The sequence below is a fragment of the Notothenia rossii genome (assembly GCF_949606895.1).
Source record: "Notothenia rossii genome assembly, chromosome: 9".
NCBI classification, from domain to species: domain Eukaryota; kingdom Metazoa; phylum Chordata; class Actinopteri; order Perciformes; family Nototheniidae; genus Notothenia; species Notothenia rossii.
In genome coordinates this window covers 71,187,586-71,204,856 of record NC_136907.1, presented here as the reverse complement: position 1 = coordinate 71,204,856, position 17,271 = coordinate 71,187,586, and the positions used below count along the sequence as shown (strand labels likewise).

Below are 17,271 nucleotides of genomic sequence, written 5' to 3'. Positions count from 1 at the left end.
CCTCAGAGCCCTCCTATTTAGTGCCGGGAAGGGATGTGATGAAATATTTAATCCTGCCGAGAGTCTGCAGGAGAAATCAGCCCTTAATTACTGTCTCCTATTGAGAGCAGAGGTCAAAGGGCAGGAGCTGACGGTACGTGGGAGCCCCTTAAGTAGCTGCAGAGCGCCAGAGAAATCAGTTAGGAGGCCTCAGCCAAATCACTGTAGATCTGATGTGGGCAATGATGAAAGTCTTTCGAGTGATACTGCTGTACCAATCAGGTTGAACAGATACACTTTTAAGGGTCCTAAGAAAGAGGCTCTATGTTTTTTTATTCAGTGACGCCGTATTGAAATGATAGCCCAATGTTCTGTTTTTGCTTTGTTGTGGCATTGCACACTTCCCAATAGCTTGCACATATTGGTATTTTATATTCCAAATCAATCTGCAGATAGTGGAACTAAAACAAGAGCTGGTTCCCTCCTGGGGGGCTTCTAAGGATATGATGATGTGGCTGTGCCATGACTTAATGAAAGACACAGTGTGAATGGTTCTGCTTTTCCTCGGGCACAATACCAAGTGCCATAGGCTATGAGGCTCCAAGGGGTATGAAGTGTAATGTGGAAATCTACACCACTGCTTCTCTTTCACAGAATATTTACTGCGGCAGGAAACTAAAGACTAGCACACAATGAATTTGCAATTTAATAACAATGTTTGGTTGAACTTTGTAAGTGATTGTAACAATAACACCACAAGGCACCTTTTAGCAGCAAATTGCTGTATGTAAGCACACTTATACTGCGTTTGAAAATCATAATAGTTTCACCTCAATTGCTTATAACATGTAAAGTGACTAGTGATCTTAAAATGCAATTATCTCCTTTTTCTTCGTGATTACTGCTGTCATGTTAATGTGCCTTTGAGCAGATGACACCTTGTCACCTCATGCTGAGTTCACAATCTACATTATGAGTCATTTTGACAGACCAGAGTCATTTAGTCATTTTCCTGATTTAGTGTGAGATGAATGAGCAACGAAAAAACAACAAACAACAGATGAGCACCAATAGCTTGATATCAAGAACAGAAAAATACTTTGAAGCTGTTGTTTCATTTGATCCGATAGCAAATAGACAATCACATGATCCGGTGGTAGAAGTACTTAGATCGTTTATAGAAATAAGTAGCAATACCTCAGTGTATATACATACTTCAATATAAGTAAAGGTTTTGCATTTAATATTTAATATTATGCTAAATTTCAGTTTTATACTTCTATGCTGTGTCTCTCCATGCTTTAATGTTCAAAAAGTTCTTTACTTTTCTCATACTGCCTCCCAGTCTGCTCTGACTAGCTGGCCGGCTCGGTTGTGATTGATCAACCCGCTTAGAGATGTCCCGCCCCTAAGCTTATCACATACAATTTGTTGGAGTGCTAGCCAATGAAAGCGCGAGTGTTACATAATGATGTCCTAATGTTATTTTGGCGGTTCAGGCGGGCGGGCGGGTGGAGTGTGTCAGAAAAATTCACTCTGCAGACCAAGACCATTTGCATTCACACACACCTATATAAACACACTAGAGGAAAGAGAGACCCAAAAAAGCATAATAGGGCCCCTTTAAGTATTTGAGTAATGTACATTTTTCTGCTATATTTTCCATAAATATGCCGAAATACAAGATCTTTTAGCACTGCTCTGAGGCTAATCCACAGTGTTGCTAGACACGTGATGAACAGGTTCAGCTCAATGCTAGGTACTGCTAACAGCCAACTAAACCTTTAGTTCACAGATTAAAAGAAAAACCTCCGGAGAGGAAACCCACCGCTCACGCCTCTGTGAAAGGTGCATAATTGTATTTAATTCAAAAATTGCTGAAATCCTCAACCTCTCTCCCCGAGCAGAAGATGGAAAGACAAAGGGAGGAGAGAGGAATGAAGAGTCTACGAGCAGAATGGTATAAGCTGTGTCTGCCAGAGGGCTTGCAGGGAAGACCTGTGTTCCTGCAGAAGCGGTGCAACCTGAGCTGACACCAATTAGGCCTCCTCCAGCCTCGCTGCCCGATAGATTTCAGCTCTGCCGCCATGTGACGCCAACCAATTATGGCGGATTGACTCGGAATCGACTGGATTGTGACCTGAAACTCAGATTTATTTTTCATGAGGGCTGATAGGGGAGAACTGCGGGCTGTTTGAGTCGATGAGGGAAGGGGTACGGGGAGCATTTCAATCACTGTCTCTCTCTCTAATGCTAATCGGTTGGCTCTCTATGCCCACATGTCTGATTTAAGAGCGGTTGTAAGTAACACACATCTCCTGACCCAGCATCCTTCTTCCACGAGTCTGCCTTCTTACTCCTTATATTTCCCTGGTGTCCATAAAGCTATAAAGCAAACAAATTAGAAAATGCAATAGATTACGTTTGCCATTAAAGTCGTAAAAAGCAACGAGTTGTGTCACGTTAAGGCACAGCTATTAGCGTTTGCCATGCCGTGATCAAAGAAAGTTAGTGCTTATTTTAAGACTGTAGAAAATCACTTAACTGATTTCAGGCCATGGTTGGGCACAGATAATCTGATGGTACTACAGAGGAGCTCGGTTTCCTCAATATAATACTTTCAACGCCAGAAGCTGCTGTATTTTGCTGTTTATGTATATGTGTTAAAGCTTGCCCAAGGCAAAGGTTATGTCAGAATAAGAGAGAAGGGCTGATTTAGTGGTTTGAGCGATAAGGAAAGCATCTCAAATCAGTTATTTCTTCAGAAGCATGTGAATATTTATTTTGATGCTATGGAGGAGGCGAATTTCCCTGACGAGGGACCATTGCAAACATTAGTTAAACACGACATGACTGATAGACAGTTCACTAATCCTCTTAAAGGAACAGTGTCCCCTCTGGTAAAAATTGTTCCCGGCTGCGTGTGTCGTCCCCGGAGATTAGTGAGCCAAATCCAAGTTGGAAATGTTATACCGATTAGCAATTATACGGAAAAATGAAGAATTGACTTCCTCCCTCGGCAGTGACAACGTCTGCCTGGAAATATGATTTGACTTCAGCATGACTGCAGGATGATGGAGTGAAACGGACATTTGTCGTCTGTTACGTCTTGGTTTTTTTATGAGCTATCGCTATCGTGTGATCTTGCAGTGAGTTCCCCTTCCTGTATTACAGCAAAACATCTGCTGCTCGAAACTCAAATGTCTGGAGCTCTATTACCTCGCAAACCCAATCAGTGTGCAAGATTGCGTTATCAAATCAAGCCTCATGCTGCTTTGCTCTGTGGCGCTGCAGATCAGTGTTCTCCCTTGTCAAATCACTACTTCTTATGGGCTTTAAAAAAAAACTGATTTCATAAAGTGTTCAATTTCAAAATGAGCCTCCCACCACTCTAGAAAAGCTCCTCTTGAAACATGGCAGCACAACATTATATCTAACTATGGTGTGGAATTTAAATGATATCTATGTTTTAGAGTTTTTAGACTTATGGAATTCTTTCCAGTATTCTAGCTCAAGAAACAATTTGGAAAACATTTCGTTATATGCGTCTAAAACGTCTTAATCATGCTTTTTTCAAACCCCAAATCCAAAAGAAGATTAAATCATTTGTAATTTTTGGAGCTGTGGAAATTCAGGAGGCCAAACATATTATCATTTTTGGCCACACAGCAGATCCCAACAGACTTGCCACACTCCTCTGAATGAAAGCTACTTTATAGTCACCTTAAATGTTCAAAGGCATCGCGTGTCACTCGAGGTGGCGGTGGGAAAAAAACCTTCAAAAGCCTGCTGGTATCTCGTTTTAGGACTGCATCATAATCTCTCCTGTTTGCTGCCCTCCACCACCTCTTTTCTTTTGCAAATTCATATTTTTTCCAGACATCAGGCGTGCACATGAAGGCAGCATACCGACCTTTATGTCCTGCGAGATTTAAGACAGAGGGAGGAGGTGTGGAAAATAAATGTGTACCTGGAAACCCCTAAAGTTTAGAAGTGGGGAGGCTCTGCTGTGATCAAAGCGCGCCTACATTAGTTCTGAGTTGTTCTTTTTGCCATGTGCTGAACTCCATGTGATGAATGATGGTTAGATTGTTTTAATGGATCATCTTGAGGGATTCATAAAACATATATGATGCTCAAAATAAAAAGGTATCAAAACACATTATTTTCTCTTTATATCATAAAAAACAAGCTCTGTCAATGAAACAGTTAACCCTTAGATACACGAGTGACTGGAGCCTACACTCTTCCATAAGTGGGTCAAAAAGGACCCGTATTAGAATAATATGTGTTTTTATGCAATTTTTGAAGTTAAAGTGGACCTATCATGCTATATTTGAATAATATAGTGTAGGACCATACCTATATAAGGCAAATTTATACTTTTTATTTGTCAAAATACCAAACAGATCATGCATTTTAGCCATTCCTCATTTCACTAAATTTAACACTGTCTTTGCATGGGCTGATTATGTGAGAACAGCACCATCTACAGGCCTGGCATATGTACTACAGGGTCTCCAGCGCATTCGAACGGCAATGTCCGTGGCTGTCTCCTCCTGATTGGTGGAGTTGGCCCAATAGCCGTCGCGCCACTTCTGTGATGTCATAGAAGTGTTCAAATCTGGATCAGTCTGTATCAGATCCGTTGCAGCCCCTTTTTAAGAGATTTGGGTATGGAGGAAAATAGAGAGGGTTGTGTTTTCTGACACTTGGTGAGTTCCCTGGAACACCGGGGACAAATATTCATGTATAAAAGACGTACAAAAGTGTTTTTTGCATGATAGGTCACCTTTAAGAAAAATCACTCATTTTGGTTCACACTAGAAGTAATATTTCACTGTTTATAATTTTAGACATTGTTTTTACATTTTGAAAACAAAAACGAAATCCCATAGGAAATGCATGCGGGTCATTTTTGACCCACTTATGGAAGCTTGGGGTAGAAATACAAAAACTACAATTTCTTAAAATGTCAATTTAAAATGTGAATGGCATGATATCCAAAACATGTTTTTTGAGGAATAGCTGGAATATTAAATGATTAAAAAAAATGTAATTACAAAGATACTCTAAGGAAGCCACCTCACCGGGTCAAAAGATACCCACTTATGCATCTAAGGGTTAAGAGGTGGATCTTCAACTTGGGGTCACATCTCCAAAGACGGATCTCTGTCATCTGGTGGCGAGGTGAGCGTGGCTTCCAACGGTACACAAAAGAGGAACCCAGCATGCTAATTAATGGAAGCTCCGATTCACGACACTCCGTTAATTATAATTAGGGGTTTGTAATTAGCCCACTGAAAGAATGGCAGCATGAATAAGGCCTTCTGAATTGTACCTGCGAGGAGATTAAAAAGCGATCACTCTCTCTTTCTTACTCAGGCCTCTCTCCATTTGGCGCCGGGGCATTCATCTGGGCAGCTGCACATACGGTAAACATGAGCTGACAAGCCTGACTAAAGATCTCCAGGCTGTAATCTTTAAAGGACTCAGATGAAGTGATAGTGTAAAATTGAGTTTTACAGGGAGCAGCGTTTATCACTCCTCATATGAAGGGGTTAACACCCTCTTTTAGGGTCCCTCTGTTGTGCTATTTTGAGCTTTTCTTCTTTCCTTTAATATTGGCATAGACAGTGCACTACTGCTAACTCTCGTGTTTGACTTAGGAACGATGTAGAAAGGTATATCCTTATGTGTGCTTTAAGTTGAAAGGATTCATTTTCATCTTTGAAAATGTGTTTGCCAAAAGATAAGATCAATACCACATTCTTATCTGTTAAATATGAATCTGTCTACCAGCCTGAAGCGAGCTAACGGCCCGTCCACACGGCGGCGTGCGTTGAAGCTTTGAATGGGGTGACGTCACACTTTGACCGAACTGCATTGTGCTCACGTTGCTTCGCTTTGCTCACGTTGCTCGCTTCAAAAGTTCAGCAATGTTCAACTTTTGAAGCTTCGACGGAAGCGTCAGCCAATCAAATCATATGACAGTACAAGCTCTAGCCAATCAAACCGCTGCTTGTGTGTCCGGGCAGGAGATTCATGTGATTGGTTGAGTTTCAGACACGCCCACCGGCAAGCTTCAACGATAGACTGTATGGCGCCGTGTGGTCGCTGCGTAATTAACATGTCTTGTTTGTGCTGGTATCTGATTTCCTGTAGTTCCAGGTCTAGTTTAACCTAATTGTTCTATAGTTTTATATTTATAAAGAGTGTCTTCAAAAAAGGGAAATTTGTATTTTTCGCCAAAAATCTTCCTTCTTCAAACTATTCCTGTAATGTGTAGAGTTCATTTGTACTCCAAATTTGTTATTCCTTATTCATTCAATAATGCCTTTTTTCGGATAAAATAACTTTCTTGATATATGAGAACATTTTATTTTAAAAATTGTAGTTCTTATACGTGCTATACTAAGAAACATTTGAGGTGCAATACAACTATATGTAAGGTTTTGGTATAGAAAAATAGACATGAATAATTTAATTTAAGGCTGTTCAGATTCGGCGGCCGATCGATCGGAGCATCCCTAATATTAATATCAATGGCTGACAAGGAAAACACATTTGAACCCAAGCTGTTACCTGGCAACAAAATGCTAATAAACAGGAAGGATAAGCTTGAATTCTAGGCTGCATTGACAGAATAAGCGTAACAGCTAATACTGACTAACAAAAAGATCATCAAGACAGCAGTTTTGCTCCCAGAAGCCGACGGTGGCCTTGGGTAAACCAAAAGTGATGACATTTGCCCAACAGCATGGCATTTTCTGTACACAGTACAGCTGCACTGCTTCCCTGATAATGAGCAACAAATGCAGCATCAAGCGGGCAGAATTCCTTCGTTTCGCAGAAAGCCTGTGGTGGCTCGGGGTGGGCAGCCCGCTACATAAAAGACTTGTAAAAGGAAAGAGATCCTGAAGCTAGGCTTGGCTGCACAGGGTTTTGTTCTCATCTTCAAAGGGATGTGCTTCTTTTTTCACAGGATCAAAATCCACAAACAAATAAATCTGAGAAAATGAGAAGTGTACAGTAAGCTACTGAATATCCTGGCAATTTCCCTGCACGGTGGGGTATTGATAACACAAGCTCTTTGATAATTGCTGTTGCTGATGGTGGTTCCTGGTGTTTTAATGTGCTGTTTTGTTGTTGTGTGTTGTGTGTGGTGCGTGTGTGTGTGGTGCGTGCGTGTGCGTGTGCGTGTGCGTGTGCGTGTGCGTGTGTGTGTGAGTTCTGATTGTGAAAGCTTACCTCACGGGGGCCCCTCTGCTCTGGGCAGGTTTGAGCAGTACAGTGACGGTGCTGTCCGTTTGGTTCAGAGAGGTCTCCTGGTCATACGCCGGCATGGAAGGAGCTAAGGAGAAAACACATTATGGGGTCTTTACTACACTGCAATGCAAAGGTTCAAAACAGTTCAATTTATGTCTGCACCATGTTGTATAATGAGTCATTCAGCTCGGCAGTAAACAGAAATAAAAAAAAATTGCTGCCAATTTTCTCAGTTTTACACTGAGCACTTACTGCCTTTTCCCTTTACAGCACCATAATTTAATCATTAAGTAGAGCAATAACAGAGGAGTGAAACATTTGCTGCTGTCACATATTCCAGCATCTTGCCAAAAGAAATGCTTTGAAGATGTGAACATAGATCTCAATATAAAAATGTGCAAACTAAGAAAAATTGCCAACACGCCTCACGTCATGATCTAAATCAAGCCATGGAAACTATGGCACATTTTGTCTTGAAACAATTGGACAATGGAATTAAAATTATTTAAATTTCCAGAGAGAATAGCATCAATATTCAACAAAACAGCACCAGAATTGAATCAAGTAGGGCAATAACTGAATCAAATAAGAAAAATAAATATATTACAAGGCTTTGTTTAATACTCCATCCTGATTGGTCAATTACAGAATTATGTGGTCTGTTATTTCTGAACAGTTGCTATGGACGCAGTTCTGATCATAGACTCCAGTGGACATAAACACGTTTTTTTAAACAATATAATGTGTTAAAATAATTGATTTATTCAGCAATGTTGGTTGATTTCACAATAATAACCCACTCGCTTTACTTTAACCTTTAACCCTCCGGACAATGCAAGTGAAATGAGTGCTTTCTTTCTTTGTTCCAGTTATAATCAAATTCCATTTTTACCTCCTCACATTTGGACCTAAATAAGTCCAGCGGCAGTAAGTGCTCCACTACTTATTCCACTTCATCCACACACTGAGTGGCCATGCTTTTGACCCGACTGACCTGAGATCTTGGTGGTGAACTGGGTGATGATGGGGGGGCCGTAGCCCTTGGCGGTGCTGGCGCGCAGGGTGAAGGAGTAAGTGGAGCCGGGGTAGAGGCCTGTGAACATGTGGGTGGTCTCGTTGCCCAACTTCACTACTTTCCCACTCTGGTTGGAGAGGTCAAGCTCGGGGTCAAAGGAGCTCACTGCCTTGTAGGAGATCTAGGAAGGAAGGAAGGAAATGATGAATATTCAGATGGCGGCCTCTGTGGCTCTGCACTGAGAAGGAAATGTATGCATGCAAAGAAATTGTTTGATGTTTTATTTTACGAGGCATCCAAATGGCTAGGCCAGCTTAATAGTTTTATTCACATTAATTATATAATTATGGAAAAGTAAACTTATGAAAATAATCGTAAAAATAGATCTTTTTTTTTAAACATTGTCTTTATTGATTTTTCCAATACAAAAACACAACATAAAATTAGGGCGAGAGAAATAAAGTGAAATAAAGGATGTGTGGTTGTTAGAAAGCTTTTAGAGTTATAAACACATACATTAATCATAGAGAGATACAGAGCACCCACAATGTTCCTTATGCACTATTGTTTACATGCACATCATTCATAAAAGTGAATTTAAAAAAAGGCCTCTGCAACTTTTCGATCCATTGTTCCACTTTCCCCTCTGCTCTATTCAAAATTCCGACAGAAAGCCACAACATAATTCTTCTTATTGCAGAGTCTTATGTTCCTGCCTTCTTTGGGGAGCTAAAACCAGATGATTGTCAGCGGCAAAACATATTTACTTGCCATCAAACTCAACTTTTGTTTGATGGCGTTGAAAATCACCCACACATCATCTTAGCTCAACGGCAAATATGCCATCTGTGCACCATGACATGGATTCTGGTGCTGCTGCATGCAGCTAGCTATATTTTTGTTTTGGTATTTTGAACTTTCTATTAACTATTCAGTATTTTTGTATTTTCTTTGAGCTTATTTCTGCTGGGGGATGGTAGGAAAGGAGGGGATTCATTTGCACAATTATTTGTGTTATGTTGAAGAATTGCTAAATTGTAAGAAACAGACATGTTAGACGCTTTTATCCAAAGGGACTTACATACTCAATACTGTGGACAACCCCCAAAGGAGCAATTTGGGGTGAAGTGTCTCAGGGTCACAACGACATGCTGCCTGCAGTGGGGTTTGAACCTGTGCTCCCCTGATCCCAAAACCAACGCACTATCCCACTGTGCCACAGCCTCCCTACTACTTCTACTTCTTTGTGTATATCTTTATCAAAAAACGACCGAAGCTATACTCCGCTTCTTACAGCTAAATGTAAATGTAATAGTATCTGCAGTACTAATGACGTTACCTCATCCTCAGCTGTTCTTCGTGTTTAAAACTAAATAGTAACCGTAAGCGTGCTAACCATAGACGGATGGTTAACATGTTAAACACTATACCTGCTTAACATCAGCATGCTATCATTTTAATGGGAGCATGTTAGCATGAAGACATTTCACTCAAGCAACTGTAGACTCTCAGTATTGTCTTGTAATACACTATGCATGATTTATACACAAACATGACATGCTCATATGACACCAAACAAGTGAACTTTTGGAAAAAAACATATTGATTTTTTGTTATAATGTAGTCCAAAACAGAAAAGTTTTTAATTAGTTTCTCTGTCTCTGCTGTTTTTTTCAGTAAAGCCAAATGCCACAGAGAAATCTTTAAAAAGTCTTATGTTGACATAAGTAGCTCTCTTTTTTTTCTGTGCGAGCTTCTGACTTTATGTCAACAAGGCTTTAAGCTGGCATTTCAAAAAATTAGCGAGGTGTAAAAGGTCTGTGGAGAGGAGTTGTTTCATAACAGCTGTTAGTCTCTACTGTAAAAGTCAAAGCTGACGCAAGCCTGTGGTTTAAAGGATAGAGGAAATACATTTAATGTATTCCTTGCCCATTAATAAACACAGGGGGCTCTGGAGGGAGGCATTAAGGTGAGTGTTTTTTTCTTTCTAATATCCATTTTGAATAACTATAAAGTCCCACTTTAGGAAAATGCCTCTGCTGGTAAAGGAAAACCTCCATTATAATTCCAATTAAGAAACACAAAAGGACTTAGGAGTGCTGCATAATTTGTGTCCATCAAGTTTTGAAATGCTTCGAGGCCTTCTCATTTAGTCTTTGTCTGGGAAATGAGTCTGTGATGCCAAATCCTATATCATAACATTTCAGGGAGAGGAATTTGAAATGACTTGTCAACAGTGGGCACATGGACAGGTTTTAACAATTATAATGGAGCTGACAGGAAAAATTATGAAGAATATTTTAGCAAATTAATTTGAGCTGGCTTGTAACTATTACTCAATCTGCTATATTAGGCTTTTCAAATCACATCGGCTTACATTTTTCTATCCGAGGCAGGAAAATGTTGAATTTATTCAGCATTCATAAAATATAAATGCCTGCATAATCTCCAGCACCTTTGCTCGTACAATATTGAAGGAAGCTAACTGTTGATGAGGGATACTGTGTACTCTGTTCTCATAAAATAAAATGGAAGAGAAAACCCACCTAAAGTCTGCTTAATACTTCTATTCATAGAAGATTTCTAACCTTTTCAGATAGACATACGGTAAATATTAATAATCTAAATCTAAGTTATATGAAAAGGCTGCATGTTTTATAAGAATGTTTGTCTAAAGGGAAATTGCATGATACAAAATAACCTTTCTGGAAGAAAAAAAATATTTTTGTTTCCCTACAAAAGATAATGTTATTTTCAGCTAACAACAACATCAATAAAATAAACAAAATGCTTACTCACAAACATTACAAAGTATGACTGATAAACGAGGAATATGTGGAGAACCTGCAGCATGCCTTTAAAGAGAAACAGGCTCGTGTCAGTCTGTCAATGAAATGGCTCTCGAAGAGATTGGTCAGAAAGGAGTGGAGCTGAAATCTCTTTGATATCAGGCCTTGTCAGACGTATTTCACTTTGAGTCCTTTGATAATGTCAAATCAAAGCAAGGTCTTGACTTATAAGAAGCAACTTCTGGGGAATACCGGCAGAATGGTTTATTTGTCTAAACCAGTGAGAGTCAGACTGTAGCGGTGTGAAGGGGACACACCTGGAACATGCAGCTGCTCGCTATACCTCATTTGTTAGGATGATATGAATATCAGTCTTATTTTAAAACAAAGCTGATTCAATATAATGTCAGGATGTTGTGTAATATTTAGAAAATCTACAATGATGCTTTACTGTATATAAACACCAGGTATTTAAGGTACTGCTGACATCTCTATCCATGTATGGGCATTACAAATGTAATTAATTAATTTCCCTATCTTTCCAAATCGTAAAAAGGACATATCATGCTTATTTTCAGGTTCATATTTGTATTTTGTGATGATTACTTTCCTTAATGGTCAAAAAGGTCTTTATAAAGAAGCGTGAATGTTACATAGTGATGTCATAATGTTAGGGAAGTAAACAAAGGAGTTCAATGGAGGTGTTTCAGGCAGGGGGGGGGGGGGGAACTCCATTTGTAGGGAACATTGGATTTTAGCATAAGCAGACCATTGACATACACAAAAACCTATTGCAATACACACACACACACACAGTCATAATGTTAGGGAAGTAAACAAAGGAGTTCAATGGAGGTGTTTCAGGCAGGGGGGGAAACTCCATTTGTAGTGAACTTTGGATTATAGCATTAGCAGACCATTGACATACACAAAAACCTATTGACACACACACACACACACACACACACACACACACACACATAATGTTAGGGAAGTAAACGAAGGAGTTCAATGGAGGTGTTTCAGGCAGGGGGGGGGGGGAACTCCATTTGTAGGGAACTTTGGATTATAGCATTAGCAGACCATTGACATACACAAAAACCTATACAACCCACTAAAGGAAAGGGGAAACTCAAAAAAGCATATTTGCAATGTGCCCAGTGTCTCCCTTCTAACAGAACATGATATATAAATCCTTTTCTCCCATAAAGCAAACAAACTAAACTAGCTTTTACCATTGATACCCCTAATTGATAATGGTTCACATAAACAGAAAACTTCAGACTGAAATTAATAACCAAGCAGGGCCTCGTGAAAAATGTGTTATTCGAGGATTATTTGTGAATTATAGCTCACTTCAACTCGACTGTAAAGACTTACACAGAGAGAAGTGATTGCTGCAGCGTAGGAATATAATAGCCTGTAGTGGGTATTTTATAAAGTGAAACACATTTGCCTCAACGTAAATATGAGTGAACCTGACAAAGCGGCATTGCAAACCACGCCATTTGCTCTGAAGGCTTTTCCTTGTTCCATGAAATTTTAAATAGATAAACAACTGAAACATGTTGCTCTAAAAGCGATTAAGTGTGTGGGAAAACCTACCGTTTTTATAGACATTGTTTTCCTGCATGCTGTCGGCACCTCTAAGTGCTGCACACAGTACACAACACACTGCCTTGTTATTCGGAGGACTTTAAGACTTTCTGGCCTGGATTGAAACGTCTGTGCCGAAACAAGAGTAAGCCATATTTCATTCATCTGATAACAAGGCAGTGGATAGAGCAACCTATACAGCGACCCTGATTGCATCTCTTTTACTATTCAATCTGCGCTCGTCGTATGAAGAACAGCCCCGTCAATGATTGCTAACCTAGTCAAAATATCAAGCGTAAGCAAAGGGCGAACAAGAGGGAGAATCAACAGAGCAGAATCAATCTTTGGGAAAAGCTGGAGGATTACTTCCACCTTAAGCTGGTTAAGATCAATGTGTACATATACCGCCTGTGTGTGTGTGTGTGTGTGTGTGTGTGTGTGTGTGTGTGTGTGTGTGTGTGTGTGTGTGTGTGTGTGTGTGTGAGAAGACTGTTTCTATTATTCAAGACTCAATGCAGCTCCGAGACACGAGTGGAAAGGGCCGTTTGGAGCCTTATGTCAACATTTGCCGGGTGCTGAATCGTGATATGTGTTTCAGAGATTGTGTTTTCTTTGGAGGTCGCTCATGTGTCGAAGGACTGAAGTTCTTGGCAGATTGAAGATGATTCTCTCCTGGTTGAATGATGAACTACTGTGAAGCACACTTGGGTGGAAAGGAAAACTGAAGCTTTGGTTTATACTGTAGTGAAACTCGTGACTTAAGCAAACCTAATGGAGGGACTTCGTTTTTTAGGCTGTTCCACAAACATGGGTCTTGTGTGATTTAAACAGTTAAGGTTTCGCACTGAATGGCTATAAAACACAGGCCTGTGACTTCAAGAACAAATAACTGAGACATTTAAAAAGGTGAATTGTGTAAAACATGCTTGTCATTTTAATTAAAAACCTTGAAAAGATTTTACTAAGTTTATTTTATACCGTTTTGGAAATGAAACCTGACCAAGTAAGACCATTAATCCTTTTTATTTAATATGCAAGTCGTTTATTTTTTCATTTGCCTTTTATCTGTACCTTGCTCATGTGACGCTGTTAATTCCCCAACTGTGGGACGAATACAAGGTTCTGATTCTGATTCATTCTGATCTAAAGCAATAAGATGTCCATGGTACCTTAGTCACACCTTATCTAAACTAGTTTGAGGAACACATCTTCCTAAAAATAAGCTGAATAACTTTTAATATGCGTGCTGTAACTGGTAATCTCCCTTTATGAAATTGAAAACTGTTCCCCTTTCACTTTAACCCTTTCACTTTAACACTTTCACTTTAACAACTTCACTTTCCCTTTAATAACACTTTTACTTTCACTTTAACACTTTTACTTTAACACTTTCACTTTAACACTTTCACTTTAACACTTTCACTTTAACACTTTCACTTTTAAGACTTCACTTTCCCTTTAATAACACTTTTACTTTTACTTTTACTTTAACACTTTTACTTTTACTTTAACACTTTTACTTTCACTTTCTTGTGTTACTTGCAGATTCACTTTGTTTTCAAACCCTAGCTCAAGCCAACAAAGGGAATCACATGATAACACAATCTATTTGAACATTTCTGAACAGCTCTGTACACTACTGCCCATATGCACATGATCCACAGAGAGGAGGAAGGAGAAACACACAGCCTCATATTGGAAGTCTGTTTTCCACTCTAAAGCTGTTCAACAGTTAGCTAACCCTGGAGCTAGAGTATACCTCAAACTGAACGATGATCCCGTAGGTGTGCGCCGGCTCTCTCCACTTCAGGATGATCTTCTCCTCATAGGCACTGCCCTGAATGGACTCCAGAGGAATAGCCCCTGGCACTGTGGAACAAATAATCAGAGACGTTTCTTAAAACTGGTGACAGAGTAGAATTGTTCAGGGTGTAGAAGAAGCAAACACAGTAGGACCCTTGGGAATTCATATTATGGATATTTTTTTTTATCTTCTGTGCATAATTTTCAAGGCAAGTCAAAGGTTTGAAAAAACAAGTTCATACTTTGCAGCTTCAGTGTTTTCTTTTATGATTTAAACAGCCCAGCAGTCCGTGTTGATGTGCATAAAACAATCAATACAATAGCTCTTCAAGGACCTAGTACACAAATGGCCGTGAGCCAAAGTCAAACACAGCTTAATAGGACTTTGTGAGATTTATCGCGTCATTGTCACTCAAAACTCTCTCCCTGACATGTTTAACAGCAAAACATTTTCCTACAGCTGGAAATGTGTTGCAAACAAAGATGAACGAGTAACCTCTGGGGAATAGTAGGAATTGTAATCTTTCTGCTGTTTACTAGAGCTGGAATATACTGCCAAAGAAATGTGGTCCTTTAACCCCTCATGCGAATTGCTTTCATTCTGTAAGTGAAACAGAATGATGGGGAGATGTCTCGTTTTTTTGGGGGGGGGTTTCACGATTTGTCTGTACTGTTGTTCCCATGACACACACACACACACACACTAGGGCTGAACGGTTAATCGATTTTAAATCGAAATTTTAAATATTGCGATTATCAAATCGCAAAGCCTGCGATTCTTTTTTAAATTTTTATATTTTTTTTTTTGTTCTTCTTGTGAGTGTCATCCACACCAATCAGAAGTGCAGTGCTCCACATGTACCAGCCATTGTTAACCAATCAGAAGTGCAGTGCTCCACATGTACCAGCCATTGTTAACCAATCAGAAGTGCAGTGCTCCACATGTACCAGCCATTGTTAACCAATCAGAAGTGCAGTGCTCCACATGTACCAGCCATTGTTAACCAATCAGAAGTGGCCCATGATAGAAGGTGTTTTTGAAAGTGCCTGCCCTTTCCAAATGGCTTCCAATGGAGCTTTCCTAGATGCTTTGGTGAAACAAACCATCTGAGTCAGGTTAGTAATGCTCCATCACATGTTTCTATTACAGGGTGAATCTTAAACTGAAGCTTGACTTTAAAGCAACCCAACGGAGGTTTCATGTAAGTTTAGTTGTTTCACTCGTAGCTTGGAGATATGGCAGCATTTTACAATACATTTCCATTGGGTCGCTCGCACACACACACACACACACACACACACACGTTTTCAACCTCAGACATGACAAGACTCTCTTTTCGTCAGCGGAGCCTGTTTGTTATTTGGAGGCCGGGGCTCCTTGAGACTTCTTTCGAGTTCATTTCCTGTGTCTGCTGATGCAACACGGTTGATCTTTCATCTTTGAAGGAGGTGAAACAACCAGACGACACAGAAGATTTTTGTTTGACTCGTGCTCCCCTTAAAGATATTTGGAGAATCCAGAAATGTGCAAGCTTCTTATGATCAGGTGAGAGTTATCCACCAATGTTTAAGATCAAAATGTCACAAATGTTAAAATAAAGGTGAGTTTTTTCTGCTATGCTTTTTTCCTTCCTCTAAAATAAGGTAAATATAAGTAATATACATTTAATTTCCAGAATGTAATATTTTAAATATTGTAGTTGTAATGTATTTATTTGAATCTTGGGTTGTTTGTTTGCTTTCCTTATATTAGCAGATAACTTAGGATCCAGGATCAATTTAGCTAAATCTCTTTCAGCCAAAACTATAAAATATGGAACAAACGGAAAGGAAATTATTGTTTTATACAATATTTTAAGTGCTTTTATCTGGAAATCGCCTACCTCACCATCTCAGTCTGCCTGAATAAGGTCGGTTATGTTTTTTCGAAACATTAAATATGCAATTTATGCAGGATTAAATCATAATGTTAGTAAGAAATAGCTACTTTTAAATTTCACAGTCAGCAACCTGTGTTTCCTCCTGAGTTACACTAACTTGTCTTTTCAGTTGTATACATTAGTCTCTGCTCTTACATTGTCTATATTATTGACACAACATTATAGTTCTCCAGTGAAGTGTATTCTACATTTTCTACAATTAAACAGTCAGGGCTTCTGGGTTGCTGTGTGTGTGGGTTAGATATTTGGTTATACTCTTTGTTATACCTACAGCCCTTTGCTCTATGACTGCCCTCTCTTTCCTCTCAATCTATCCGTTCTTCCAAACAAAGGCAGAAAAGCTCTCGTGTAATTCTTCCCTGACCTGTACAGGAAGTAACATTGCATCACTCTTACCATCCTCATCAGTCTGAACCTCCAGCTCCGTGCTCTCCTTGACCCCCTCTGGATTGCGCAGCACCATCTTGACACTGAGGTTAGTGAAGGGTGTCAGGTTGTGGATGGTGTGCTGAGGATCGCGGCTCTGGGTGTCATAGACCACCTCCTCGCGGGTCTCCTCCTTGGCGGCCACCTTGGAGCGGTACTGGACGGTCAGGTTGTAGCTGTAGCAGCGGGTCACGTTGTAGCCCAGAGGCACCCAGCGCAACGTCACCTGTTTGGATTGGATGTCCACCACTTCCAGTTTTTGCGGGCCGTGCATGGGCTCTGGTGGGGTGGACAGAGAGAGACGAGCGTGAGCATGCATACAGATAATCAATTAAGCCATATGAAAGGGGAAGCTTGTGCAAGACAGTTTCAACAAAATCAAGGACATTATTAAAGGTCTTTGCCAGGGCACAGGGAAGGTGATGTGCTCCTTTGGGTTGAAGAAAATCCACCA

The 17,271-nt window shown here is 39.9% G+C and overlaps 1 protein-coding gene across 4 annotated transcripts in view; it reads right to left on the bottom strand.

The window, feature by feature from the left end:
• ptprma (protein tyrosine phosphatase receptor type Ma) overlaps positions 1-17,271 on the bottom strand; it is a 139,156-nt gene that overhangs the window by 45,686 nt on the left and 76,199 nt on the right. For all 4 annotated transcript variants that reach the window (XM_079648547.1, XM_079648549.1, XM_079648550.1 and 1 more), the window contains exons 8-11: positions 16,788-17,096; positions 14,408-14,517; positions 8,243-8,444; positions 7,231-7,333 (exon numbers count right to left, since the gene is read on the bottom strand). In XM_079648547.1, coding sequence (XP_079504673.1) covers positions 7,231-7,333; positions 8,243-8,444; positions 14,408-14,517; positions 16,788-17,096 — 724 coding nt within the window. The remainder of the gene's footprint in view (positions 1-7,230; positions 7,334-8,242; positions 8,445-14,407; positions 14,518-16,787; positions 17,097-17,271) is intronic.